Source organism: Rutidosis leptorrhynchoides, chromosome 4 (assembly GCF_046630445.1).
Source record: "Rutidosis leptorrhynchoides isolate AG116_Rl617_1_P2 chromosome 4, CSIRO_AGI_Rlap_v1, whole genome shotgun sequence".
NCBI classification, from domain to species: domain Eukaryota; kingdom Viridiplantae; phylum Streptophyta; class Magnoliopsida; order Asterales; family Asteraceae; genus Rutidosis; species Rutidosis leptorrhynchoides.
In genome coordinates, this window is record NC_092336.1 from 529,648,370 (window position 1) to 529,675,391 (window position 27,022).

Consider the following 27,022-nt stretch of genomic DNA (forward strand, 5'->3'; position numbering starts at 1 on the left):
GATTACCTATGATTTTTGATGGTACTAAAACAGAAGCAGTTTATATTTTGATCCAAAATAGAAGACAGGTGTATCAATAATTGCTCGAAGCTGTGATGTAGATATTCGATGATGGGGTCGTGGATGGAGGTTTATAGTGTCACGGTGGTACAACAGAAGGTAGCAGTAGCTTGTGGTGGTGATATTGATGATTAGAAGTCGAGCAGTAGAAACGATAATTTATAGTGATGATGTTAGAGCTACGGTCTGGTAACTGCAAAAAAAAAATACATTAACTCCACTGGATGATGGCGGTTTGGGATTAGAATTTGAGCTGGAACAGGTTAGATTCAAGGGATGGCAGTTTGATTTTTATTCTTGTGATCTTATGTGTTAAGTTGTAGGTATTTTCAATAATACAATGTTTTGTGTTTTGGCCTGATCAGGACACAGGAAGTGTAGCAGATCACCGGAGTGGTGAAGTCTCATAAGGATTGATGGTTATGATGGAGATTGTGATGGTGGAGGATTCACGGCTAACTTGTGTTGTTCGATCCCATAGAAAAACAGAAATATAGATAATAGAGTCGTATGGTTTATGTATTCATGATCAAAGAAAGAAAAAGAGATGAGATGCTAAAGTTGTCGTGGTTTGAATTGTATCAAGTTCACACCTCAGCTGCATACATATAGAAAAGATGGGTGTTGGATGGATAAATCAAGCTCCAGACTTCATTAATCAAATATTACACAGTTAGTGTGTTTCTTTTTCCATGGAAGTACATATATTATAGTTATATAGCTGCAGGTTAGTATGCAAAAAAAAAAAAATGGTTGTAATACAAGTGGGTATTGATGTTTCTTTAAATGGTTTTGGGTTTGGGATGTTTAATCGTAACTAGAAAAATAGAGAATTGAGTAGTTGACTCTCAGTGGTAGTAGGTGATTATTGTTGTAGCTGTAAAGGAAGATTGAATGAATTTAGTCCATAAAGTAGAATGTTCATTTGTTAAATATAATTGAAGGTGTCATCCATGATTTACCCAAACAAAGGGAAGAAACAAAATAGATATGAATCAGATTGTGATATGCGTACGAATTCTACTTATATATATAATATTTAATCCAGCAATTACATTAAATAATCAATTATTGATGTTACAATTCTGTATTATTTATTATGATTTATAATTAATATTAATAGTTAATAAATACAAATATATATTAATAATAATACTTTCAAAAATAACAATAATACTAATAACAGCAAGTATAATGTTAATTATTAACAATATTGTAAATAATGATATAAATAATGATAACAATAATATTAATAATAATAATATTATAACAAATTAAATGTATTCATTTTATATCTACATTTTATATATAATAGTATTAATATAATATTAATAATGAAAGTGGTAATAATAATGTTAGTATATCAATTATACTTTTAACTTGTATTCACATTTATTATATTAATATTAAAATTTATTAATTATTTTTATTTACTAATTATCTCAGTTATTATATAATAACATTTATTGAATATTTATTATCTATAAATTTTATATATCATGATATACATATAATAATAAATATACCTATATCTTATATTAAATATATATATATAGATTCATTTTTAATTACACTTACTTATCTTGTATCCTACTTCAAATATTTTAATTCGAATGTTAAATTTATATTTCTAATTATTGTTTATATATACATACACACACACATATATATATATATATATATATATATATATATATATATATATATATATATATATATATATATATAATTGTTCGTGAATCGTCGGGCATAGTCATAGGGTAAATGATTATATGAACATTGTTTCAAAATTTTCAAGACTTAACATTACAGACTTTGCTTATCGTGTCGGAAACATATAAAGATTAAGTTTAAATTTGGTCGGAAATTCCCGGGTCATCACACACGGGCCACGTGTCCCTTTCGTCCACAATTGTGGCAAGAATAATGGAACTCTCCGGGAACACTTTTCTTCACACTACCGACACTCTCGGTTGCACCCTTACTCTTCTTGTTCGAATGACTTGTAGCTTCGAACTTTCTCTTGCCAAAAGTAAAGCCACTCTTTCTTAACACGAGCGCCTCAAAACCTTTGGCCATATTAAACAACTCATCGAAGCTTTTCACCACATTTACACTTATCTTCTCTTGATAACTATCATTCAAGATTCGTTAGAAATCTTCTTTCAACATTTTATCATTCCCGACATACTCCGGGAAAAATTGGGTCTTGGACAAAAACACGGATTTGAGAGTGTTCAAATCCATCGACCCTTGCCTCAAGGAACGTAACTCGTCCTTAAGCCTAGTAAGATCGGCCGGAGTTCGGTATTCATCGAAAAACTCTTTCTTGAATTCATTCCAAGTGAATTCCATGCATTGTTCTTCGCCATAAAGTTGGATCTTCGCGTCCCACTACAATTTAGCATCGCCCCTCAACATACTACACCCGTACCTTGTCTTCTTATCGAGAGGACATTCAAAAGTACGGAAATCCCCCTCCATATGGGAGATCCATCAGGCACTCTTAAGAGGGTCCCTTTCACCTTCAAAGGTGGGAGGTTGAGAATCCTTGAAGTTCTTATAGAAAAAGTCCCGTCTTCCCACATTATCTTCGTGAAGAACGGCCTTAACTTGATCCTTTACTACATTGACTAGTTGCTCGTCAATCGTATCAAGAAACATTTTCTTAACGTCTTCGAGAAACTTCGCTTTTTGATGTTTAAAGATGGCCTCAACTTTGGCCGTGAACTCGGGGTCCTCGCTCGTGCCCCCATTATCGGTGTCGTGTCCATTTCTCATCTTCATTCTATAAAATGAAAGAGGTTAAACAACGAATGAAACGACATGACACGCACATACACACATATACACCTTACCGCCCCATCTTGCTCAACAATCGTCGTACATCGCTTGTTTGACACGATTTGCGCCCGTAAAAATGGTAGCTAGTCATTGTTACGCGAACATCTCGCATTAACTTGCTAGTACAACGTCTATCTCGCTTGATGGATTTCAAATACATCACAAAACAAATAGCGCAAGGTTAGTTCACGTAAACCTATGCACTAACAATTCCCGATCCGACCCGACTTAGACCATGCTCTGATACCACTTGAAACAACCCAACCCGTATTCTATACGATTTTTTTTTAAAAGTAATACACAATCACGCGCCAATTAAATGATATAACTATCCCCCACGTTCCATTAGAACATACAACAAGTTTATTGTTTTACAAAAGGCACAAATACCATTAACAAATGTAATACAAGTTTGACCCATTCAAAAACGATAGTTTTAATCCAAACAACACTTCGAGCATGGTTTGGGGCTAAACTACCCAAAACGTTAGGCCAACTTCAAAAGCTTCACAATAATCCAACACGGGGAACTAGTATCCAATAACCCCCTTCCCTTTGTCCGCACCTGCATCTAAAAAGATAAACAACGAGAGGGGTAAGCTAATGCTTAGTGAATGCAATAATTATACATGTTCATATACAACCTACTTACTTGCAATCACTTACACAATACCGCACACAAGCTAGCAATTCGACAACTATGCAAACATTAAGCATAAACCAAGATCCGCAATTCACAAGAAGCTAGCATCGATAATAGCATATAGTTCACAGTTTAATATGCTAAATACACATTTACACAACCATGGTTAACCAATCGTACAAGGGAACGGTACTCGTAAAAGACCATCGGAGTTCATAACATCCATTAGTGTTACTTAATCACCGTGTAATCACTAATCCCCCGGGTGATGTCTTGAACAACGCGACTAACTCACTCCCATGATAATGTGGCGTTTTGAACACCGCGACGATTCCACATGTCAATCAAAACAATGAGTGGTGCCTTGAACACCGCGACATCCACTCCCATGACAATGTGGTATCTTAAACACCGCGACAATACCACATGTCAATCAAACAATGAGTAGTGTCTTGAACACCGCGACAATACTACTCGTTACTTAGAATGTGGTGTCTTAAACACCGCGACAATACCACATTCATACTACACAAATAAATACATTATATACGTACACGCATAATTATTCCACTCACCTTGACACAAGGATGATGATTATGCACTTTCCAAACTTCAAAGCAATGTAACTAATACATTAAGTACACTTTCAATACACAAACTAGTGGAACTAGCCACATTACTTACACTTGAGCATTTAATGACCCAATTTGCATTAAATAACTCAACTACACCAAAACCGCCCTTAATTGGCCAAAACACATGTTAAATCACTAAAACTAGCGATTTAAAGTCTACTAACTTAAACCAACACAAACTTAGGGTAATTCATACCCATTTCACCCAAACTAGGTCAACATTACTAGTTTGACCCATTTCAACACTTAATACTTACAACTTGGTCAACTTAGCCCATTTACCATTCTTTCAACATTTAACAAGTGTTTTAGTGCTTAACAACACAATTAACACTTACAAATCCCATTTCATTTGACCAAAACCCTAGATTGTAGCTATTTGGGTTTCCTTTTATCAACATAACCCAAATCCACCCATATTACCCCCAAATGGGTCTTACAAGTTCCAAATGAATCAAACCCTAGCATAAACTAATTAAAACTCAAAATATGGAGTTAAGACTTACCAACACTATCCTCTTGTAGCTAAGAACAAGGAGAACAACTTCAATTCTTGCTCCAAGGTTTGATTCACAAATCTCCACTCTCAAATCTTACTTGAAATCAATTGGGTTTTTAAGTTTTGAGAGTAATTAGAGAAAGAAAATGAAAACGAAATCAATAATAGAGGATAAGTGGCTGAGACTTAAAGTCTCCATCAGATCTATACGCGAAAAGACGATTTTGCCCTTGAACCACTTATTTTAAAACAAAAATCTGGAACCAGTTCGCCCAGTGGGTCGCGGCGCGGCCCCAATTGTCGCGGCGCGGCAATTAACGTATTTTACGAGCTTTCTTAAATCATTCCTGACTCAGATTCTAGTTATTTGTCGCGGCGCGACCCTATTCTCCGCGGCGCGACATATAAAGGGAAACTCGACCCTTCTTAACATGCCTCCTGACTTTGCTTTGCGTTCAACGTCGCGGCGCGACAAAGGCTTCCGCGGCGCGGCAATGGCCTTCAACTGAGCCATTCGACAACTTTACACAACTTAACGATTTATCCAACTTGTACACTTTGTTCACGCTTCCTATGCACGTCTAAACCTCATCTTTTAGTCTCACAAGCCTTAACATCAACAAAGACTCATGCATATACCTATACATGCATATATTCTAAACACACACACACACATATATATATATACATACATACATATTTGCATATATATATATATATATATATATATATATATATATATATATATATATATATATATATATATAATTACACAATTACTAACACTTAGGTCTTTTAATCATATAAATGCACAAGTTATAAGCGTACTAAAAATTAAGTTTGTACATTTAAATATGTACGGGAAAAACGGGATGTTACACAAAGTGACAATTTTTTATATTATCTTTACGATGCTAGGCTCTATATAACCATAAAAGAGACTAATTTTAATTTGTTCAACTCAGAGCCTCCTGTTGAAGGAGATTGATTGGACTTGCTATCTTAAGACGTGAATATATTAACCAAATGGTTAACCCCGTCTAAATATCTTTTACATAAAAATTCAAACGATTCAATAGATTGATATGAATTTTCTAAAGATGCAGTTTTTTCAGTCAGTATAGCCTCTTTCACAAGTAGAAGTTATTTAAAACTTTTCTGTTACCGATGAATCAATCGAATAATATGCATGAAGCAGTCAACTATTTTACGAAATACGTGAAAAAAGGATAACAAAAAGAAAAGAACTGGTAATGGGAGCATTTGTACTATACTAACAAATCAAATTTGTTAATAATGAGCATAACGGCCCTATTATTTCGATGGAGGGATGAACCCATTATTAGTTTTTCGCGAAATTTTCAAACAAACAATTTCAATGAAATCTTCCAATTTTTTATTTTGCTATGTTCAACTCTATGTATTCCTTTATCCATACGGTCCATTGAATGTATAAAATTGCTATAACAGAGTTTCTTTTGTTCGTATTAACAACTACCATTAGAGGAACGTTTTTATGCGGTGTTAACGATTTAATAACTATCTTTGTAGTTCTCGAATGTTTCAGTTTATGCTCCTACCAGGGGCAGAAGTAGTAAGGGACAAGCGGAGACACCCGCCCCAAGTGGATTTGAAAATTTTAGTGCAAAAATATTGAATTTTTTGATTCCCCATGGTGTTTTACCAAAAAACTTTCATAATTTACACAAAACATCTATATTTTACCTAAAAGTATCCATATTTTGCCTAAATACATTTAGTCTATACATGTAGTCTATTAATTCAATTTCGCAAAAAATAAGAATTTCTTTTTTTAAATTACAATAATGAATGCCTACTAACACTTGATGTAGAGTACCAAAACTACGTGAACTACAAAATGCATATACCAAATTATAAGATGTAATAATGCGCATTCAAACAAACACAATTGTTGTTGTGACCAAGTGCATACAACAAACATTTAATGAAAACACTTTACTACAAATAAAAATGGGTCCGGTGTGGCAAACCCTCACCTTGTTGGAGCTACAGGTTATATAACACACATAGGTGAGCATCACTTCTTTTCACATTCGTGTATCTTTTTTTTTTTTTTTTTTTTTTTTTTTTTTTTTTTTTGTTTATCATCATCAATAATCAATTACAAATTACAATACTTCCAATATATGAATGTATTTCTTCACAATAATTTGACTACGTCAATGTAAGTTTGTACCAAAAAAAAATAAAAAAAAAATTGTATAATTTTCGAAATATTATCGTCCTTTAAGACATCTTATTTTATTCTATCTCTTTGCGAATAAATAAAAAGCTTTATTAGAACGAGAAACTTTCATCGATTGATAAAAAAAACCAAAATGAAAACAACGTAAGGCACTACAAACAATCTAATCGATGCAAACTAACCAGCCCTAACTATAAACACAACAAAACAACGCTAAAAGAATCAATTAAAACAAACCATTATCTACGAAAAAATACGAGCTAGAAACCGAAGCCAACTAAACTAACACCACCACACAAAGGCACTTAAGACGATGAAACGAAGAGACATGACAATTGAAACATTTCTCATTGAACATCACATAAATTTTTAACATTTCTCATTGAACCAATTGACTTCGAACCAATTGACTCCGAAGGTCCCTTTGGTCAAGACATCTCATGGGTAAAAGATTGGACATTATTAATCCCCATTTATTATAGTACAATAAGTACATCAGTCTTTTTAATAAACTGTTGTTATCGTAAAATTGGTTCAGCATGGGAATATAAAAACTACAACCATGAGTTATAAAAGACTACCCAATCAAATCCCTGCAGTCTTCCGTAACGCTATTGACTGGACCCAAAATTGCAAACATCAATCAGCCTCACCTCAGTTACAACCAAATTTTGCCGCCAAAACATCCACAAATCTGATCAAGGCTTACTTTGATAATGGGCTACTTAATCATGCTCGCCAACTGTTCGATGAAATGCCTGACCGAGACGTTGTTGCATGGACGGCCATGATTTCTGGTTACGCAGCAATCAACCGTCACAACCTTGCATGGATGACGTTCAAAGATATGACGAGGGAAAGCGTGGACGACCCGAATGCCTTCACCTTTTCAAGTGTTTTGAAAGCTTGTAAAGGCATGAAGTCGCTTTGTTGTGGCGCTTCATGTCATGGGCTCGCTTTGAAGCATGGATTTGTTGGTAGTAGCGTTTATGTTGATAATGCACTTTTGGACATGTATGCTACTTGTTGTATCAGTATGGAGCATGCATGTTCCTTGTTTGGACAAATTCAAGTGAAGAATCAAGTGTCTTGGACTACACTCATAACTGGATTCACTCATAGAGATAATGGGCTTGCAGCCCTTGAAGTATTTCGACAAATGTTTAAGGTATGTAGTATGTAACCAACATTATTGTCCCAGTTCAGTGTTGATTTTCAAGACTAATTATTTATATTTCATTCAACTTTTTTATACAGGAGGAAGCTGAACAAAGCCCTTATACTTTCTCTATTGCAATCAGGGCGTGTGCAGGAGTTGGATCTCATTGTTACGGCTCGCAAATGCATGCATCAGTGTTCAAACACGGGTTCAATCTTAATACTCCCGTACAGAACTCTGTGCTTGACATGTATTGCAAGTGTAATTGTTTTCATGAAGCAGAACTGTGCTTTAACGAAATGAATGAACGAGACGATGTAACATGGAACACGTTAATAGCAGGATACGAGAAGCCTGATCCATTGAAGTCTTTGCACTTGTTTTTGCAAATGGAATTACAAGGGTGTACTCCAAATTGCTTCACATATTCCAGTGTTGTAGCGGCTTGTACTAATTTATCAGTTTTGGCATGCGGTCGACAGATTCATTGTGGGATCTTCAAGAGAGGTCTTGAAGAAAACGTGCCATTAGCAAATTCTTTAATCGACATGTATGCGAAGTCTGGAAGCATTGAAGATTCTAAAAGGATGTTTGATATTATGTCTTCTCGGGATCTGGTTTCATGGACTTCAATGATGATTGGATACGGGAGCCATGGACGTGGTAACGAGGCTGTTGAGTTATTCAACGAGATGGTGAGTTCAGGTGTAAAACCAGATACAATCGTGTTCATGGCAGTACTTACGGCTTGCAGTCATGCTGGGCTTGTTGACCAGGGGTTAAGTTACTTTAAGTTGATGACTAGTGAATATAAAATTATCCCGAATCAAGAAATTTATGCGTGTGTTATTGATATGTTTGGGCGTGGTGGAAGGTTGAAGGAAGCATATGATATGATACAGACTTTGCCTTTTAAACCGGATGAATCTGTTTGGGCAGCGTTTCTTGGAGCATGCAGAGCACACGGGCAGCCCATTATGGGGAATATGAAACATATATTAGATTTAAGGCCTAAAAAGACAGGAATTTATGTGTTGTTGGCAAATATGTATGCTGCTGAAGGTAAATGGGATGATCGAGCCAAAATGAGGAAATTGGTAAATAGATCGGGGAATAAGAAAGTTGCTGGTAGGAGTTGGGTAGAAATACATGACCAGGTCTATAGTTTTGTTGCTGGAGATGGTGGTGGTTCTCGAATTGAGCCGGTATTCCAAGTTCTTAGAGTGTTGGGTCAGCACATGGTTGACCGAATCCATGTCCCTCAGGTTGCATCTTAGGGAGCATTAGAATTTAGAAGTCACATATTATACGGATTACATTATAAATGATTGTTAGTCACAGAGCCTTTAGCCTAATTGTATTGGGATTATCCATTGATCTTTTAAAAGCACACACTGGTCAGTTTTCCTATAAGCTCTTGATCTTTCTTTGTCAAGGTTGGTAACTTTTAGATTCAACATTTACTGCTTATAGTCAAATACACACATTCTTATACTTTCATATACGGAGTAGTTAATAGTTAATGTCTTGCGAGTAATTATTTTTACATAACTGACGAAAGTTACCCCTATAAAAGTATAAAGAGTTAACTATATATTTTTTTTTTTTTTTTACCTGATGACATATATATACAGTCCTTACTGTGTACTGTTAATACTTGATTCCAAGCCTTCCTTTTTGTCCATGCCTACTGCTAAGTTTCTTCTCTGTTTTTAGAATGTAAACGTCTCATTATTTTTTTACAAATGATAACTTATCTCTGCATTTGTCGTCCAAGAAACCTATTAACGCTGAGATTTGATGATTGGCAAGTTTAGTTAATATTCGAAACCATCATTAAGGTTATGAGTAGTTCAATACAACTAATCCCCTTGTTGCTTAAGCATGTGATATTAGGTCAACTTGTTTACTCGTTTTGTGTTAAAAGATTCTACTTTATCAAAACTAAAAACCTTGCGATAAATAGCTTTCAGCAAAGAGTAGAAAAGATATACACTTTCAAATTTGGCTTGAAGTAAAACATTTTAAGGGATGGTGAAAGAACATTAACAAAATTTGAATATGAAAGGGGATGACAATTTTTGCCTACTCATTAAAGCCTATCTGTAGAGAGAGTTGATACCAGAATTGGATTGAGGTTAAAGAGAAATATTACTGAAACACAGAATTTCACTTTAGCCCTGACTAATTTCATGAGTGGCATAATATTTAAAGCTTATGACTGAGAAAGGATAGTTACCAAAATGCTTCATAACCCAACATTTTCCAAACCAAGCCAGCCCCCTTGTTTCAGACATGTTTTGAACCAAGGTACCAAGCACATAACCTGATAGTTTCCCAACACTATTAGTCCAAATTTTATACTTCTTATAAATAAGTAAAATGTACAATATGGTTACAAAAGTATATGACTCACTGGGGGACAAAACATACATTGAATTTATCAAGTTAATGGGTCAAAATTACTACCTGTATTGACTACCAATATTCCATACATGAACAAGAACCTTGCTTGAAGTGGTGAAAGAGATGTCGATCCCTCACCACAATTTCACGGTTAAATGCTTTGGAGACAAACTTTGCCATTGCATGGCAATCATTACATATACGTAAATTCTTCATTATTCTAATAGGAGTTGGAGGATTAATCGCCATTAACCCAAAAGCAATTGCAAGCTTTTCACTATGCCTAAAAAGGTTTGTTTCCTTCTCTTCATCATCAATGTCAAAAGAAACCTCATTTGTGTCTGGAAAATAGCCAATTAATTTCACTCTTTCAGTTATTGTATTCAACATTTCCTCAATTTCATGAATTTGAGGGTGTGCTTTATCTCCTGCTAGAAATTCATGCACTACACCGTTGGCTTCAATTATGCTGCAACCAGGCGTTTTGACAACACTATTTTGTATCATAGTTCCTCTTATTTCTGCCACATTATCCCAATTTCCTTTTGAAGCATATATATTTGATAACAATACATGAAACCCATCATGCTTGGGTTGAAGCTCAATGAGCTTCAACCCAACTTTCTCTCCCATTTCATTAGCACCATGTTTCTTACAAGCACCGAGCAACGCACCCCATGTAGCAACATCTGGTGCCATAGGCATACTATCAATTAGTTCTTCAGCTTCTTTTAGCAACCCTGCACGCCCAAGTAGATCAACCATGCATCCATAATGTTTAATATTAGGCTCTATGTTGTGTACATTGATCATAGAATTAAAGTATTCACGCCCCTCTTGGACCAACCCCATGTGGCGACAAGCACCAAGAACCGCCACAAACGTTATTTCATTAGGAACTACACCCGATCTTTTCATTTCCGAAAACGTTTGAAGCGATTTATCCACTTGTCCATTCATTGTAAACCCGTCAATCAGAGCATTCCAAGACGAAACTCCTTTATTCTCCATTTTATAGAAGACCTCTTGTGCACTTTCAACGCACCCTAGCTTCATGTACATGTCTATAAGGGTAGTACCAAGAATAGAATTGAACTCTAACCCATTCCTTTTTATGTAAGCATGAACCCATGTACCTTGCTCAAGAGCAGATAAATGGGTGCACGCTGAGATCACACTAACGAGTATGGTCTCATCAGGCTTAATTCTTCCATCGAGCATCATCTCCTGAAACAACGCTATAGTTTCATCGAATAGACCGAGTTGCTTGTGGCCAGATATTAGTGCACTCCATGATACAACATCCTTTTCAGGCATCGAATTAAACACTTCTCTGGCTTTCATGATTGTGCCACATTTTGAATAGCCAGATATCATAGAGTTCCAAGAAAAAATATCAACGTGTGAGCTTGAATTAAAGAGTTTCTCTGCACCTGCTATATCTCCACAATCTGAATACAGTTTGATCAATGCATTTTGGATGTTGATATAAGATGAAGTTCCTTCTTTTATAACTAACCCATGAATAGATAAACCGGTTATAACAGCCGATGAACGAGCACATGCAGAAAGAACACTAATCACTACAACATCATCAATCTTGATTCCTAATCCATTCATTTCCATAAACATAACCAAAGCCTCATGATACATGCCGATTTTCTCATAACAACTAATCATCGCAGTCCACGTAACGATATCCTTATCTTTCATGTCAGCAAACAGCTGGTAAGCTTCATCGATACGGCCACACTGACCAAATAACACAATCATCGAATTCGAGGCAATTACATTCTTGTTAGGCATCTGATCAAATATCAACTTTGCTTCTTCAACATTACCCATCTGAACATACCCTGCCAAAATCGAATTCCAAGACACCGAATCTCTCACAGGACTTTCATCAAACACCTTGCGTGCATCCATTAAATCACCACAAACCGCATACATATTAATCAAATTGTTTCGCACATAAATATCCGAATCAAATCCCATTTTCACCACATGATCATGTATCTCTTTCCCCTCAAAAATCGAACACCCAGCGATACACGCTTCAACTAACAAAGGGTACGTGTAACCATCTGGATATACATTAACACTGTCCTTATTCTTAAACATCAACTCATATAGAAAAATGGTTTCTTTCAGATTATTTGTCTGCAAATAAGCACGCATCATGGTGTTATAAGTAAACGAATTTACGTTTTCGATGTGATTGAATATTTTACGAGAGTAATCAACATTATTAGTAATGATTGATTGAGAAGTAGAGAACTTGATGATCCTACTTGCTGCATATGTGTCTTTGATGAAACCAGTGAGTATCATTTGAGAAAGAATCTGATTGAAATGCTTCAAGTTTTGACATTTAAACAAAAAGCTGTCTAAGATTGATTGATTTATTGTTGTTGTTTTATGCAAATATTTGTAACTTGAATAAGTTGATTTTATCAGTTTTGCAGGCGTCATATTAGGAAAAAAAAAAAAAAAAAAAACTGATTTTTAAGTACAGCAGCAAAAGAGCAAATAAAGACCTTGAAAAAAAAAGTGAGGCCCTAATAAGAACGTTACACGCGCGTTGACGCGCTACCTTTTTTCCAAATTTCACCGTTTAACTATTTTTATTCCTAAAGACGGCAAACCACGTTATTGTTGGGTCGTTCTTCTTCGCATGACGACGGAAGACTGACTGATTACTTACGACTTCCGATTACCGTCACCGGTAAATTTCTTCAATTTTACCACTGATCGATTCAGGAATTGAGGTAAAAAAATTTATTATAATCCTCGATTTTGTGTTTTGGTAATCTCTACTGCCTGCAATAATTTGTGTCAATTTTGACGTGTAAAATGTGAGGATTTATTATTTGAATTTGACGTAGCTATTTTTAGATTTTGTTTCTAACGATTTTAATTATAATCAAGTGAAGTCCACAAGCTCAAATCAGTATGATATGACCAATTGTAGTAAGGAAATGGTTCTATGAATTTCAGATTAGGTGTAATTTGAGGTTAACCCTAGCTCTTCTCGTGCTATAGAAATAGAAATGCTAATTATATGATTAATTAGTGAGTTTGAAGGATGTTTAGTGATACATTTTGGTTTGCCCTGATCACTACAATCTACAAGTGTTCTACAATATGAATGTGCTTAACAGTATGTACTTTGTCAAACTATATATTCCCCTGGTCACTGGTGCTAAATTTGTCTTTATCTCATTCAGATATGTCAGCTGATTGTATTAGTCCTGACCAAGATATTGAAGAATCTTGGGGTAATAAGAGACGCGCACGAGCTTTTGTGTGGGAGTATTTTGAGAAGATTATTGGGGAAGATGGTCTACCAAAAACAAAGTGCACCAAGTGTAACACAGTTTACAATTTGGCACCAACTTCAGGTACATCAACATTGAGAAGGCACTTACGTAAGTGTTGTCGACAACCGATATCTCAAGCAACCCCACTCCAGGTCATCCCGGGGACAAAAACTCCTAGCTCCAGTGACAAGCTGTCAGATGAGGCTAGGTCAGCCAAAAAGTTGAAGTGCAAGTCTCGTGATGAGGTATCTGATGAGGCTTCAGCGAATAAATTGAAGTCTGCTATGGTGGATAACCTCCATGGCAAGACAGATAGGGAATTGGTTGAGTTTATTTGGAAGTATAAGCGAAATGTTGGACTTCTTGAGCAGAAGTTGCCGCATAAGGCCATGGCTATTAAGGAAGCTATCAAGTGTTATGAAGATGAAATTGCTCGCAGGGCAAAGCCTCATCGTCCTAAGGTTTATTTCTAAGTTCTGTAGTTATTTTTTCTTATTCTAGTCATAAAGTAAAGAGGGTGTAGTCATACCAGTCATAAACGAGACTGGACATTGCAATTTACATGCCATCCTAACTTAGTTTACACTAATGGGCAGTGGTATTGTTTTTTTTTACCTTATGACCCTTTTCTTTATCTTTTGCTTATCAAAATGTGGACTTGACTATTCCAGGAGAACGGTCCAGATCTAGTGTCTAGCGCAGCGCCAGTTAAAATCGAATGGGATGATCAAATTGTTGATCGTTCTGAGAAGGTTGGTGAGGATGTGGCTGAGAATGGGAGTGCTGTAGCAAATGAGACTCCAGATACACATGCTGATGCGAATCAGGTCTCTCTCTCTCTCGATTTATGTATATATGTGTGAGTGTGCGCGTGTGTACGTGTGTTTGTGTATGTGCGTATCTTTCCTGTTATATAATGCAATCTCCTTAATAATGGTATGCTAAATTTCAGTGACCTATTAAAGTAGACCTGCACCAGAATGTTCAGTTTGTTGAATTAATCATGTAGTTTGTCGGATTCATAAACCAAATACTAAGCTTGCGAGTTGTCTAACTGGTAAAGAGCTAAAATTGTAATGGTCCGTTTGGTTACTAACCATAGTGACTTAATAGAGATTAATGCTGGAGTGGATAATTTTAATTTACAATTATCATATTTTTTGCACGTTCTCATCATTTTAACTTTCCTCCAGGATCAAATGCCCCCACCATGTGAAAATGGAGAAGTGGTTATTAAAGTTGAGGTTGATGATCAATCTGCTGCTGGAAATGAGAATTTTGAAGATCAGGTAATATTTTTGATGATGTCTTTTAACTCATAACGAACAATCTAGAAGATAATAGCTGATGAGATCTACCATGTCATATTATTTTTGAAGTAATTATACTTTCTGTAGATCCAGAAACCTACCCAACAAACTGAAATTTCGATTCTTCCTGAAGACATATGTTCAGAATTGAAGGAAGTTTCATCTGTACTTTCGGTGCTAACTTCACCGAACAGTTTCTACACTCCTCAAGGCAATCCTCTTGATCAAGAAGCCGAAAACGCAAAACAAAACCTTACCAAACTTTTGAAAAAAGACTTCGAAACTATTATAGGATCACCAGATGAACAAAATGTCAAATCTTGTATCAGTATTTTGATCAAAAACCTCCACAAGCTTCCAAGGTTCCAAGGCAAAGTTATTGAAACCCTCAATACTGAATTCGAATCGGCCTGCAAAAACTGGACAACTTGGCATAAAATTGTTGAGACCAATATTGTGTTGGAAGCGCAGCAAGAAAACAATCTTGAGGTGTTGCAGGTATGGCAGGAGAAAGACGTGGAATTTGAGTCTAAAATAGCTAAAGTGGATGCAGATATACTTGAGTTAAAAGCTCAATTACGTGAAAAAGAATTGATCCGAGAAGGTTTGATTAAACAGAAGTGTGATTTGTTTGACCAGAGCAAGATCTCGATTGATGAAGCAAAGAAGCTTCTTCATGAGATGGTAACTGTCAAGTTGCAGAGTGATGTTGCTACTGATAACATGAAAGAACTTTCTTCCAAATGGGAAAGAATTAGGGAAAATTTCAAGTTCGAGTAAGTATGAGATGCCTTTTCCTTTTCTTAGTACATAATTAAAAGAAAAAAAAAAAAAAAAAGTCAAAAGCTTAAGTAGAATTTGATTTTGTGTTGCATGGAACAACAGTAGGATTAGTAGCAAACTTCGTTTTGGTTTCTGTAATGACATGTTAATTATAATCTATTGGTTTAATTATGTGGTGCATCTATATCTATTCACATTTCGCCAATCTCAGCTATTGTCTAAAAATTATTTTGTAGTGTTTCAACTTTCAAGTTTACAAACTGATGATGGAGTGACCACCAACTACCAAAATATGATTGGAAATCATGGATTGATTTTGAGTGCAAATTTATCCATGTTATTTTAGCAAATAACTATCGTTTTGAAGAAATGTTCCCTGAACCAGTCTAATTTTAAAATTTTGGATAACCTCGTACTCAATTTAATTGCTAAAATTAATTCACAAGTTAAGAGTTAGAAGTAACTAACACGAAACAAATTATTTCTTGGAATTATTATGACTTGAATTGAAACTTTTGAGCAAAAAATGACACTTTGAGTAGATATCGTTTTTGAGCAACTGATCCTTCTTAGTATGTTTATCTGGTCTACTAGTCTATACTTTATAATTTATCTACAATTACTTTTAATAAGCCCAACTAGGCTTAATATTTCAGCCCATATCGTCAATGAGCCCAAAATTAAAAATTGCAGCTCGCTCACTTGTTCATTCACAACGAGATCAGAGAACTGCAGGTCTCTTTTATTGTTTGTTTCCAGTTCTACTGCTTGGTAAGACGCAATCAGTGTATACTTTCAACTGATCACCGATTACGGCAATTCGAATCTCGTTTCTCTCGGAGACGATAACACGGTATGTAAATACCTAACCATTTTTCTTAATTTATTTATTTATACGACTGCTATTCATACTGTATCTAGTTCTTCTGGATAACTAGGTTATTATTAATAATTGGATTCGATTTGATTATGGTGTGAATTGGTGCATTTATAATCGTGTTTGATAATAAAACGCCGAATACGATTCTTGCTCTACTCAACATTTGATTAATTCTTTTAATTTTGGGAGTTATTTTTCTTCTGCAAGTTGTGATGAAAATTATGATTCGAGGGTTTTGGTGACTGATATATAGTTTTATTTTTCGCCGAAAAAATAACTAAAAAATTATATTATGTCAGTTCTCAACTTTTACGAGATAGTTTTGAAATTTATTTTAATCTATGAAGTAAGATCTCACCATGTAATGTCGTATTTTGTTGCCCCTGCAGTATTAGCTTCCAAAAGTAATGGATGATCAACAGGCTCTCTCGAACACCACTGATGCCATGTCATTAGATCCAGCCGTCGATCCAACTACCCAACGCAAGCATGCTGCCATGATCGAACGACTCTCCAACCTCCACCAATCTCGTGTTTCCAACAAAGCGGACTCACAAGATCCATCCTTTGAATCCACCAAATCATTTCTGTTACTTTTCACAAATTCCAAACAAGCAATCGAGTCTTCCCTCGCTCAAATTCAACAAATTCCAGAAACAAACCCTAACGTAGATCTCAAACCCGACCTTGAGAAAATATCCGTCTCTATATCCGATCTTGAAAAATTGGTTGCTGAAAACTCCTACTTTTTACCTCCGTATGAAGTCCGTTCGTCTCTCAAAACCGTCTCTGACCTCAAACAAACCTTAGATTCTGTCACTTCCAAAGTCAAACCCCGAAAAAAATTCTCATTCAAAAACAAACCTGCCAAGAAACCGGAATCCGCCAACATCGTTACCGAAGACACCAACAAGAATGATCAAGAACACCAGTCGAGTTATAAGGCTAAGGATTCTCCAGGATTCAGGTCTAAAGAAAATGAAATTTTGGTAAAGGAATTTAAAGGTTCAGAGATTGGAGAATTTGTGCTTTCAGATTTAAATAATTGTGAGATTCGATTGACGGGATGCTTTCGTACTTTGTTTATAAATCGGCTGCAAAATTGTAAGATTTATGTTGGTCCTGTATTTGGTTCAATCTTGATTGAAGAAGTGGAAAAGTGTTTATTTGTACTTGCATCACATCAGATTAGGATACATCATGCTAAGGAGACTGACTTTTATCTAAGATGTAGGAGTCGGCCCATAATCGAGCAGAGTTTTGGGGTCAGATTTGCACCTTATCGTTTGTGTTATGATGGAATTGAGAATGATCTTAAGGAGTCTAATCTTTATGATGATACTGAGAGTTGGGCAAATGTGGATGATTTTCAGTGGCTGCGGGCTGTTCAGTCACCAAATTGGTCGATTCTACCAGAAAGTCAGCGCATTGATACAGTGAAAATTTGATATTGCAACTTTAAATGGAACAAATGCATCCGAGTTTTGGTAATTTTAATGTGTTTTTAGCCGGAATTGGCGAGTTTAGCATGCAAGTGTCTGAAACAGGAATGACTATTGTCATACACTAGTATGCATCAGGTATTCTTGTGAGTTTCCGTCATTTTATTTTGAATACTTGTGTTTTTTATAATATATATATAATTTGCTTAACTATATTCATATTATTTGTTCAAATTGAGAATAGATAAGATGCATGTTTTCCTACATGCTTTATGTTACAATTTGCTTGCTCACTGGTAATGTTTTTTGAATGTGTCTGATAAGGTGTTTTCATTATCAACCTTTTGTGGATCTCGGTACTAATGTAACAAACATTTAGGAATAGTCAAACTTACAGACAGTGTTGTATATCTATAATACAGTAACGCTCCGTTTGGCTCACCAAATCCAATGGGATTATGGAGGAATTGGAATTGAATTTAGACACGTGTCGTGTCTAAATTCAATTCTAATTCCGCCGAAATCCCATTGGATTCCGTGAGCCAAACGGGGCCTAAGACTGATAAAGTAAATGAAGATGTATCAGTGACTAGCTTCGACCCACTCTAAAATCAACCCATTATAGCCTAGTTGACTATTTAGATTTTAAAAAAATCCTATCTACTTGAGCCACTTACCACCTAGAATATTACAGTATTGACTATGAACATGCATAAACAGCAGTAACTATCAATTTGAAAGAAAAAAGATCACAGATATAATCTTCCTTGATCTCGAAGCCCTGATTTATATGCGCCTTGCAGGCTACATATTCCTTTTGTTGATCTGTTACCATCATAAAGTTGACTCAGCCTAACACAAACACATTTCTAGTTAGCCTTGCCCACATAACACAGGGGCAGAAAGCAACACTCGTACTACACCAGTTTCTTCCAAAATACTACACGTTAGGCGATTTTGACGTCATCAACAACCCCTTTTAAACATAGTCAGCTGGCGGAAACATAGAGATTTTGGGTCTGTGTTTTACGTATTGGGAGTTGTTGATACTCAGATTTAAAGTGTGTTAGTGATCAAGTGTTGTTGCCATTGATACATGAGTTTCCATTTACTCAGAGTAAGAAAGTGCCTTATGCCTTCAACTTTTAGTGCATGATCACTTGGTTGCCTAAATATGATGTCATATTGTTACTTTCAACATGAAGTTTGATGCGATAGCCGACCAATTTATAAATGAGTAATAGAAAGTGGAGTTTGTGAAAGATTGGTTAAAATAAAATTATATAATTTGCTAAGCAATAATACTCATTCTATCATCATAATGATATATAGGGGTTATGTGAATATTAGATAGAATCATACTTTTTAAAACTAAGCACTTTGTTATCCAATTGTTGTAATCGTAATTAATAAATATATGAGTTCTGATGCGTATGTTTTATGTTCAATTGATGCAAAGACCTGATAGGGTAATGCGTTGCCTAGTAGGCCTACTCAGGCACATGTTGCATATGTTCTTTTTTTTTCTTTTCGGTAAGCGAGGAAACCCTCCTATGAACGAGCACATTGGCTCCCCCATAGAAGGTAAAACTTTGGGTAATCATGCCCCCCGAGCGCGAGACCTGGTACTGGGTGAATTGCGCATTATGCGCACGCTCTAGTCACACTCCCTTTTTGAACAATTTGGCATAGCCAAGAATTGAAACCGGGTGGTGTGCTTCATTGGGCAACTCGGTATGTTGCATCTGTTTTGTTTTGCCTAAATGCCACGTGATGCAAAGTTCCGATGCATATGTTTTGTGTCTATTTGATGCAACTCGGTGTGCTTCATAGGATAGTTGAGTGTTATTCGATCATTCGATCTCGATCCGATGAACACAAAATTGATGTAGATTAGCATTTTATTGTTAATAACCTTGAGATGGACAATAGATGGATTAACTTGTTGGATCAATAATGGTGCCACACCAAATGAAAATGAATAGGAGACTTGATGACAAGTTGACAACAATGAAAAGATAGGTAGCAGCTACTATGATGAAATTATATTGATCTTTTTTTCTATTCATAAGAAAATTACTGGTTATAGTTCTAACATGGTGGGTTGTAGGCTAAAACTAAACGACACATGTTGACATGTTGTCATAAGTCATAACTAATTCGTCATTGAAACGATTAAAATAATGCTGTATCTCTAAAAAAATTTAAAAAATGAATGGAAAATACTGTAATTTCTGTATGCTTTATTAGGTTGTTACGATAAAGTAATACTCCGTATGTCAGAAACTTGGTAATCAATTCAAATTAACGTTTAATATCAGGGTCTCAACCATTAATTTTGGCAAACTAGTTAGCCCTCTAATTATCAAGAACATTAATCAAATGAATGGTAAATAATATTGTATCAAGTCAATCAACTATAACTGTATGGATGATACATTTATACATGCCACCAAGTCGCTACTATTATACATATTCCATACAATTATACATGTTACCAACTCATTCCACCACATTCCTAGCAACTCCTATAAGAACCCCATAATTATCCATACACAACTCACCAATCAAAATGGCTTCTCATTTGATCATTTTCCTTACCCTAACCAACTTCCTGTTCATCCTCCCATCAACCCTTGCCCAACCCGCGGCCCCAGCTCCGGGCCCAGCTGGCCCAATCAATGTAACCGACATCCTCCTCAAAGGCGGACAATACACCGCCTTCCTCCGCCTCCTAAACCAAACCCGAGTCCTTGACCAACTCGCTAACCAGCTCAACAACTCAGACCAAGGCATGACTCTTCTTGCACCAACCGATAACGCCTTCCTTAACCTCCCTTCGGGCACTCTCAACGGGCTAAAGGAAGAGGAACAAGTGAAACTAGTGTTGTACCATGTTCTTCCAAAATATTACAGTTTAGATGATCTTGATACAGTCAGCAACCCGGTTCCTACACAAGCGGGCTCAAACCACGGAAGTTTGGGCTTGAATTTTACTGCTAGACAAAACCAAGTGAATGTATCAAGTGGAGTTGTTGAGAGTCAAATTAACAATGCATTGAGACAAGCGTTTCCTTTTGCGGTTTACTCGGTTGATAAATTGTTGCTGCCAGCTTCATTTAGTGATGCTCCGGCACCCGAGAGTTCTTCTTCGACACCAGCAGGGAAGCCTGCAAATGGGCCAAGTGCTCCGGCGGATGCTGGATCACCGCCGGCAAAGAATGCAGGTGGTAAGAGGATGGATATGGGAGTAGGTTTGGTTGGAGGCGTTGTGTTGTTTTTTATGGCGTTTTTGTGATTAAGTAAAGGGATTTAAATTTAAATACTAATGATTTGTTATTCAACATTTATTTATTTAATCACATTGTTCTATTTTATTTATTCATTGTATTACTTCATATTTTGATGTAATTATTGACATATAATTACGAACTCAAACATAGCATGTTGCATCCGTCTTGTTTTGCATACACGCCAGGTACCCTTTACTGTTAGGACTAATATGTTATGTCATGTTATGTTAAATGAGCATAGTTACAAGTTAGATTAAATAAATATTTATTAAAGTTGCTAAATATACTATTAATAAGACACCTGAACTCAAATTCTAAAGACTTTGAAGTTTTGGCCTGTAGATTTAAGTGCCTAAAAATAACTCATCAATCTCTAAGAAATTATCCCAAAGTGAAATCCCCACTCAAGTGAAGTCTTTTGATCGACAAACGATCGACCTGTAGAAGCCCATTCGGCTGACAAGACATAAAGTGACAGTGAGCAGGCGCGTGTAGGCCACTCGCTCAACATTGGGTAGAGCAAACAATAACCCCCACGCGTGCAAAAAACGTCGACCGTCGATTTTTTACACGTGTACGTTCACGATGCAACCGTTTCACCCCACTACACTCACACCACACTATAAATAGACGTGATTCACCCTCATTTCTATTTTTCTGCCAAAAGCTTCTCCGATACGCTGCTAAATCAACTCCGATCAAATCCCATATATTCCGGCAAACTACAAAAGGTTAGTTACTCTTCGATTACTTTTAGAAAATGACAAAGGCAAATGAGACTTTTGTAGATAGCGTAGTATCGATAATAGAGTAGAGACATATAGATTCTTTAGTTAAACAATACCCACCGTTAAAACAGTACAATCCGGTGCCACCTCTTCCTAGCCAACGTGCCCATAAACCACCGGAGAAGAAGGTAGCCATATACGAACATGCGTTTAAGCATGGCAATTTTAGGGTTCCACCTTCGGACTCTTTTCTAGGCGTACTAGATCACTTACGCGTAGGATTAGGGCAATTACACCCATATGCCATAGGAAAGATAGTGATGTTTGAGATGTGGTGCGTTGCGCTAAACAAGGTACCATTAATTAAGGTGTTCTGCCATCTATACCGCCTGGCCACCCACCATAAGTCCTGGTTTACTTTCTTCGTCCGGCAAAACTTTACCAAAACCCTCAAATCGAATGCGGGTCATTGGAAAGAAACCTTCTTTTTCATTGACCAATTAGTTGTTGGAGCCAACTTTTCGCAAACGCTAATTTGGTGCGAAAGCGTGGCAAATGACGTAAACAAGACCCCCGTCCTTGATGATGAAGAAACGAAACTGTTAGCGGAGTGCGCTAACGCACAGCTTGTGCACCGGTCGTACGGGAACGTTATGCTGCGGTTAGGAAAGATTTCCGCCACTGGCCATGGGAGAACATGCGTCCAGCCATAATCGCGCCGAATGGCAAGGGTAGGAATAGTATAAATGCATGTGAATATATAACCACTGCTGCATACATAGATGCTCTTTTCGTAAGCAAAAGATCGACGAACAGCTTGAGCAAGAGAGGACCGGCGAGAACGAGGTGTCCGCACCTACTACCTCGGCCAACAAACGCAAGGCAACCGAAACGCCTCAAACAAAGCAAAAGAAGAAAAAGCTCATTCCGAAACAAAGGGAGGACATGCGGAACAACAATTTTGTCCTCGTGGAGCAAGCGTCTGCAGATCTGCCTCCCCCCATTACTGGTAAGCGTCTCTTTTCGTTTGTGTAAATACCGCACAATTAGTTTCTGCGTGCTAACGAATCACTAATTTGCAGAGCATATTGAGGAAACTCAGCAGACGCCGCCGCGAGGAAACCCGGACCTTGAAGCCACCGCCACGTCAAGAGATAAGGCGATACATCTTGACTCTGATTCCACACCAACTCCACCACGCGGTAGCTTCCGATTAGCAAACCTGGCGCAACTCACCCATTCCTCCGCCGAAAATGCCGCAGAGCAATCCGCTTTTTTGCAGCAAATTTTTCCGGCTGAATTCCGTGAGCAACTAGCCGCACTGCCCTTCCACCAAGCGCATAACGCTTTTATCCAAAACGGCCCTGTGTTCTTTGACATATTTGCGGATCACGCACACCGTGCCACCAATTTGTACCAAATGGCCTTGCGGAAGAAAACGGAGCTAGGATTGATGTAACGTCCTCCCAATAGGGTCTGGAAGGAACGTCACTAATATCAAAACATACCAACATATTATAATAAACGAGAACAATACTAAATGATGAATTTAACTTTAATGAGTACGCAGCGGAAAATGAAATGTCGTTACAATGACAGGAATAACAATATCGTAAATGTTCACATGCAGAAGTAATAAATGCGATATCTCTTGATCCTATGTCCAAGTAGCATCACATAAGCAGTAAGTATAAGAGCTTGAATCAAACAGCACCTGAGACAAAACATGCTAAAGTGTCAACCAAAAAGGTTGAGTGAAGTTCATAGGTTTAACAAAAAGTTTGTCGTTGTTTTAGACCACAAGATTTAGTTTGTAAAGTTGATCTCCCGCAGGATCAAAAAGTTATGCCAATGCGTGATATTTAGACTAAACGTTCAAGTTTGCCCCATGACAAGTTGTGTCTGTCCTTGTCGGTTTAATTTCATTATTAAGTAATACAATGACTTGGTCAAATGTATCGGGGACGTTACTCCCGATAGGCCTACCCCCAATAATTAAGCATGCCGCAGCAATTAAAAATATCACTGTAGGGACTTAGTCGGACATAGCCGGGTATAGCATAGTTTAACAGTTTGGTACTTGTGTCTAAAGTGTAAAAAGTAAAAACAGCATGTGTCTCACCCCAAGTAAAAGTAAGTAAGTTTGCTAGCAATTAAAGAGGGGCTATGAATTCACCTTAGTAAGTAGAGAGAGAGTTATTCCTCGGAATAAAGAGTTGAACGAGTGAGCAGGAAAGTCAACCTATTGACATTTAAGAGTAGTTAAGTGTTTTTCCCATGTTTAAGTTTAAGTATGTGTTTAAGTATAGTTTGTTTTACTAAGTTTCTATTCCTAGTAAGTTACTATTTTTATAAAGTTTCCATTTTTAGAAAGTTTCTTATTTTACTAAGTTTCTATGACTAGAGAGTTTCTACTTTTATCAGTGTTTTCCATTTTAGGATACTTGTCGTATTAGATAAGCTTCCAATCACCCCTTTCCCTTCGAATGGCTAATTTAGATCTAGGGGCTTGAGCCATAGGACCCTTTAAATCGGAAATCCAAACCCTCTGCCTAGAATCTCATAGAAACCATTCGTCAAGAAAGTTCGAAGATCTATACATCTCTAATACATATCCCAAAATGTTTTTATGTTACAATATAAGTAGTAGGTTATAGGTGCTAGTAATAGTAATAGTGCATACATGTTATTTATTTTATTTTTAATTGCATATAATTTATAACATTATTTACATGTTTCGGTAAAAATAATAACCGAAGTAAAAAAGTAAAAAGTAAAAAAAAAAATAAAAAGTAAGAAAAGAATACTTACTAGTAGTAATTCTTCAAAGAGAGAATGAGAGAAATTTTGGTGTGAGTTTGAATGAGAAATGAGGGGTATTTATACTTGAAAAAATTAGGTAAAATAATTAAAATAAAAAGAAATATTTTAATTCTTAATGGGATTTTAAAATTAAAAAGTATTAAATATTAGGTCATGGGATAATGCACAAAATAAAATAATAAAAGTAGTTTTTCCATTACAAATTTTTAATTAAAAAGTAATTTATTTATTTATTTATTTATTTTTTCATTTATTTTAAGGATTTTTTTTATATAAATAAACAAATTGATTTAATGCTTTTCCAAGAATATTTGTCAATAATATTTTATTTTTTATTTTTTTTATTTTTGTTTTATTTAATTAATAAATACAAATTTTGCATAAAAATAATAAATAATTCGGTATTTTGTATTTTTAATAATAATTATGATTTTAATTATTAAACTATAGTTTTAGTTAGTTTGTAAATATTATTACATTTATATATAATTGGATTTATTATATAGTTAAATATATAATACATTAACTAAATAATAAAAGTGATACAAAGTTTATATACTTAGTTAAATTATGTCAAATTATATAAATTAATAATATATTATTTATTTAAGCGTACATTGTTGACTAAAAATAACTATTCGGTCAATATTTAATTGTATATAACAACCCTTAATACATATAGTCAGACATATAACCCTAGGGTTAATTCAGTAATTTAGAAGTCGAAAAGTGAGGGTTATTACAGTACCTCCCCGTTAATAAAAACTTCGTCCCGAAGTTTTAGGTAGACTTCTCGGATGCATCAGCGGTTGAGAAGAGATGGGGATATTTCTGTTTCATTTGGTCTTCACGTTCCCAGGTATGTTCGGGGCCTTGCGTGTTTTCCAAAGGATAGAATATTGTTTTGTTTCAAGCGTTTAAATCATACAAACCATAATCTCTATAGGTTCTTCTACGAAGTGCATTTTGTCATTAATGCAGAGATCATTCAAAATGATGATGTTATGCAAGTCATTTCAGTAAATTGGATACATGAAATGTGTTATGAATAATATTGAGCTCATTTAAAACCTTGAGCGTTTATGCTGTAATATTAGGCAGACAAAACAGAGAGGAGTTCATGAAAATCATAGTCATGAAATTTGATAGAGATCGTCATTCTTTATAACAAGAATGATGAATTAGAGTTTTATCGACATTAAATAATATGGATAAAGTAATTCGATTATAGAAAGAGTATAAACGAAGCTATCGTAAAAGAGTAAATGAGAAAATTAAATGTTCGCCTTAACTTTTGACGTAGTTACGATTGATTTCCGGATTTCAAGGAATTAAAGAAATCTTCGAAATCTTTATAAGATTTGATTTTCCGGTAATTACGGAAATTAGGATTTTCTTTAATTAAATGCGGTGAATTGCCTCGATTGCTGTGTCTGGAATTTTTGCTATAAATTAGCTTCTTCCGTTTCATTATCTTCACCACTTATATACTTTCTTTCTCAATTCATACTTCCAAAAGTTTTGTTAATATGCTCAATCTAGTTCTTGTATTTGACATTATATTGGTTATCGCCACAATCATCCTTCTTTTCCAACTCCCACCAGAGGAGTCTGTTTACTTCTACTATGCTCTAGGATTTATTGTGTTTTTAGTTCTCCTGTGTCTTTATATTGCTATACGCATTGATATACACGGTTTGTAATTTCAGTGTTGTTATCGGCATTTATATTTTCCCTTATATGTCGAAGCTTCATGCTTTTGTAAAGCAAGCAACGGTCCAGAATTCGTAGGTATGAAGTTTCGAATGATCATGATATTCAAAGCATAAGAAAAGGTAATAACGCGATTTGATTTGTCATATTACCAGAATATCCGGAAAAGACCGAATTATCAAGAAAAATATTTTCTTGATATGTTTAGAGTTTAAATAGATAAGAATCGTGTAACATGGAAAATGATGATTATAAAG

General features: G+C 35.7%; 5 protein-coding genes across 8 annotated transcripts; 4 read left to right on the top strand and 1 right to left on the bottom strand.

Moving 5' to 3' along the window:
* The first annotated feature begins 7,453 nt into the window (after positions 1-7,453).
* On the top strand, positions 7,454-9,344 carry LOC139839619 (putative pentatricopeptide repeat-containing protein At1g56570). The gene is made up of 2 exons (XM_071829738.1): positions 7,454-8,076; positions 8,166-9,344. Exons 1-2 carry the CDS (start codon positions 7,471-7,473, stop codon positions 9,342-9,344), a joined length of 1,785 nt encoding a protein of 594 aa, XP_071685839.1. The 5' UTR covers positions 7,454-7,470.
* On the top strand, positions 9,264-16,064 carry LOC139839620 (uncharacterized). Of its 4 annotated transcripts, none has more exons than XM_071829740.1 (5): positions 9,264-9,464; positions 13,701-14,254; positions 14,465-14,620; positions 14,987-15,082; positions 15,191-16,064. In XM_071829740.1, exons 1-5 carry the CDS (start codon positions 9,392-9,394, stop codon positions 15,881-15,883), a joined length of 1,572 nt encoding a protein of 523 aa, XP_071685841.1. In that variant the 5' UTR covers positions 9,264-9,391; the 3' UTR covers positions 15,884-16,064. The 4 variants fall into 4 exon arrangements, with proteins under 4 accessions (XP_071685841.1, XP_071685842.1, XP_071685843.1 ...); XM_071829741.1 differs by lacking the exon at positions 9,264-9,464 and adding an exon at positions 12,392-13,241; XM_071829742.1 differs by lacking the exon at positions 9,264-9,464 and adding an exon at positions 12,392-13,198.
* Positions 10,203-12,945, bottom strand: LOC139839618 (pentatricopeptide repeat-containing protein At3g62890-like). The gene is made up of 2 exons (XM_071829737.1): positions 10,537-12,945; positions 10,203-10,393 (listed from the first exon to the last, which is right to left on the bottom strand). Exon 1 carries the CDS (start codon positions 12,943-12,945, stop codon positions 10,546-10,548), a length of 2,400 nt encoding a protein of 799 aa, XP_071685838.1. The 3' UTR covers positions 10,203-10,393; positions 10,537-10,545.
* Positions 16,065-16,610: 546 nt separating the features above from the next.
* LOC139844992 (tubulin-folding cofactor C) lies at positions 16,611-18,516 on the top strand. The gene is made up of 2 exons (XM_071835213.1): positions 16,611-16,739; positions 17,156-18,516. The coding sequence occupies exon 2, from the start codon at positions 17,174-17,176 to the stop codon at positions 18,212-18,214; it is 1,041 nt and encodes a 346-aa protein (XP_071691314.1). The 5' UTR covers positions 16,611-16,739; positions 17,156-17,173; the 3' UTR covers positions 18,215-18,516.
* Positions 18,517-20,780: 2,264 nt separating this feature from the next.
* LOC139845471 (fasciclin-like arabinogalactan protein 9) lies at positions 20,781-21,506 on the top strand. Its single transcript, XM_071835724.1, has one exon. It carries the CDS (start codon positions 20,781-20,783, stop codon positions 21,504-21,506), a length of 726 nt encoding a protein of 241 aa, XP_071691825.1.
* The last annotated feature ends 5,516 nt before the right edge of the window (positions 21,507-27,022 follow it).

Coding starts and splice junctions, on each gene's coding strand:
- LOC139839619 (XM_071829738.1), top strand. CDS start 7,471: ATGAGTTATAAAAGACTACCCAATCAAATCCCTGCAGTCTTCCGTAAC. Junction 8,077..8,165: donor TATTTCGACAAATGTTTAAG/GTATGTAGTATG, acceptor TTTTTTATACAG/GAGGAAGCTGAACAAAGCCC.
- LOC139839618 (XM_071829737.1), bottom strand. CDS start 12,945: ATGACGCCTGCAAAACTGATAAAATCAACTTATTCAAGTTACAAATAT.
- LOC139839620 (XM_071829739.1), top strand. CDS start 13,622: ATGTGCTTAACAGTATGTACTTTGTCAAACTATATATTCCCCTGGTCA. Junction 14,621..14,986: donor CACATGCTGATGCGAATCAG/GTCTCTCTCTCT, acceptor ACTTTCCTCCAG/GATCAAATGCCCCCACCATG. Junction 15,083..15,190: donor ATGAGAATTTTGAAGATCAG/GTAATATTTTTG, acceptor TACTTTCTGTAG/ATCCAGAAACCTACCCAACA.
- LOC139844992 (XM_071835213.1), top strand. CDS start 17,174: ATGGATGATCAACAGGCTCTCTCGAACACCACTGATGCCATGTCATTA.
- LOC139845471 (XM_071835724.1), top strand. CDS start 20,781: ATGGCTTCTCATTTGATCATTTTCCTTACCCTAACCAACTTCCTGTTC.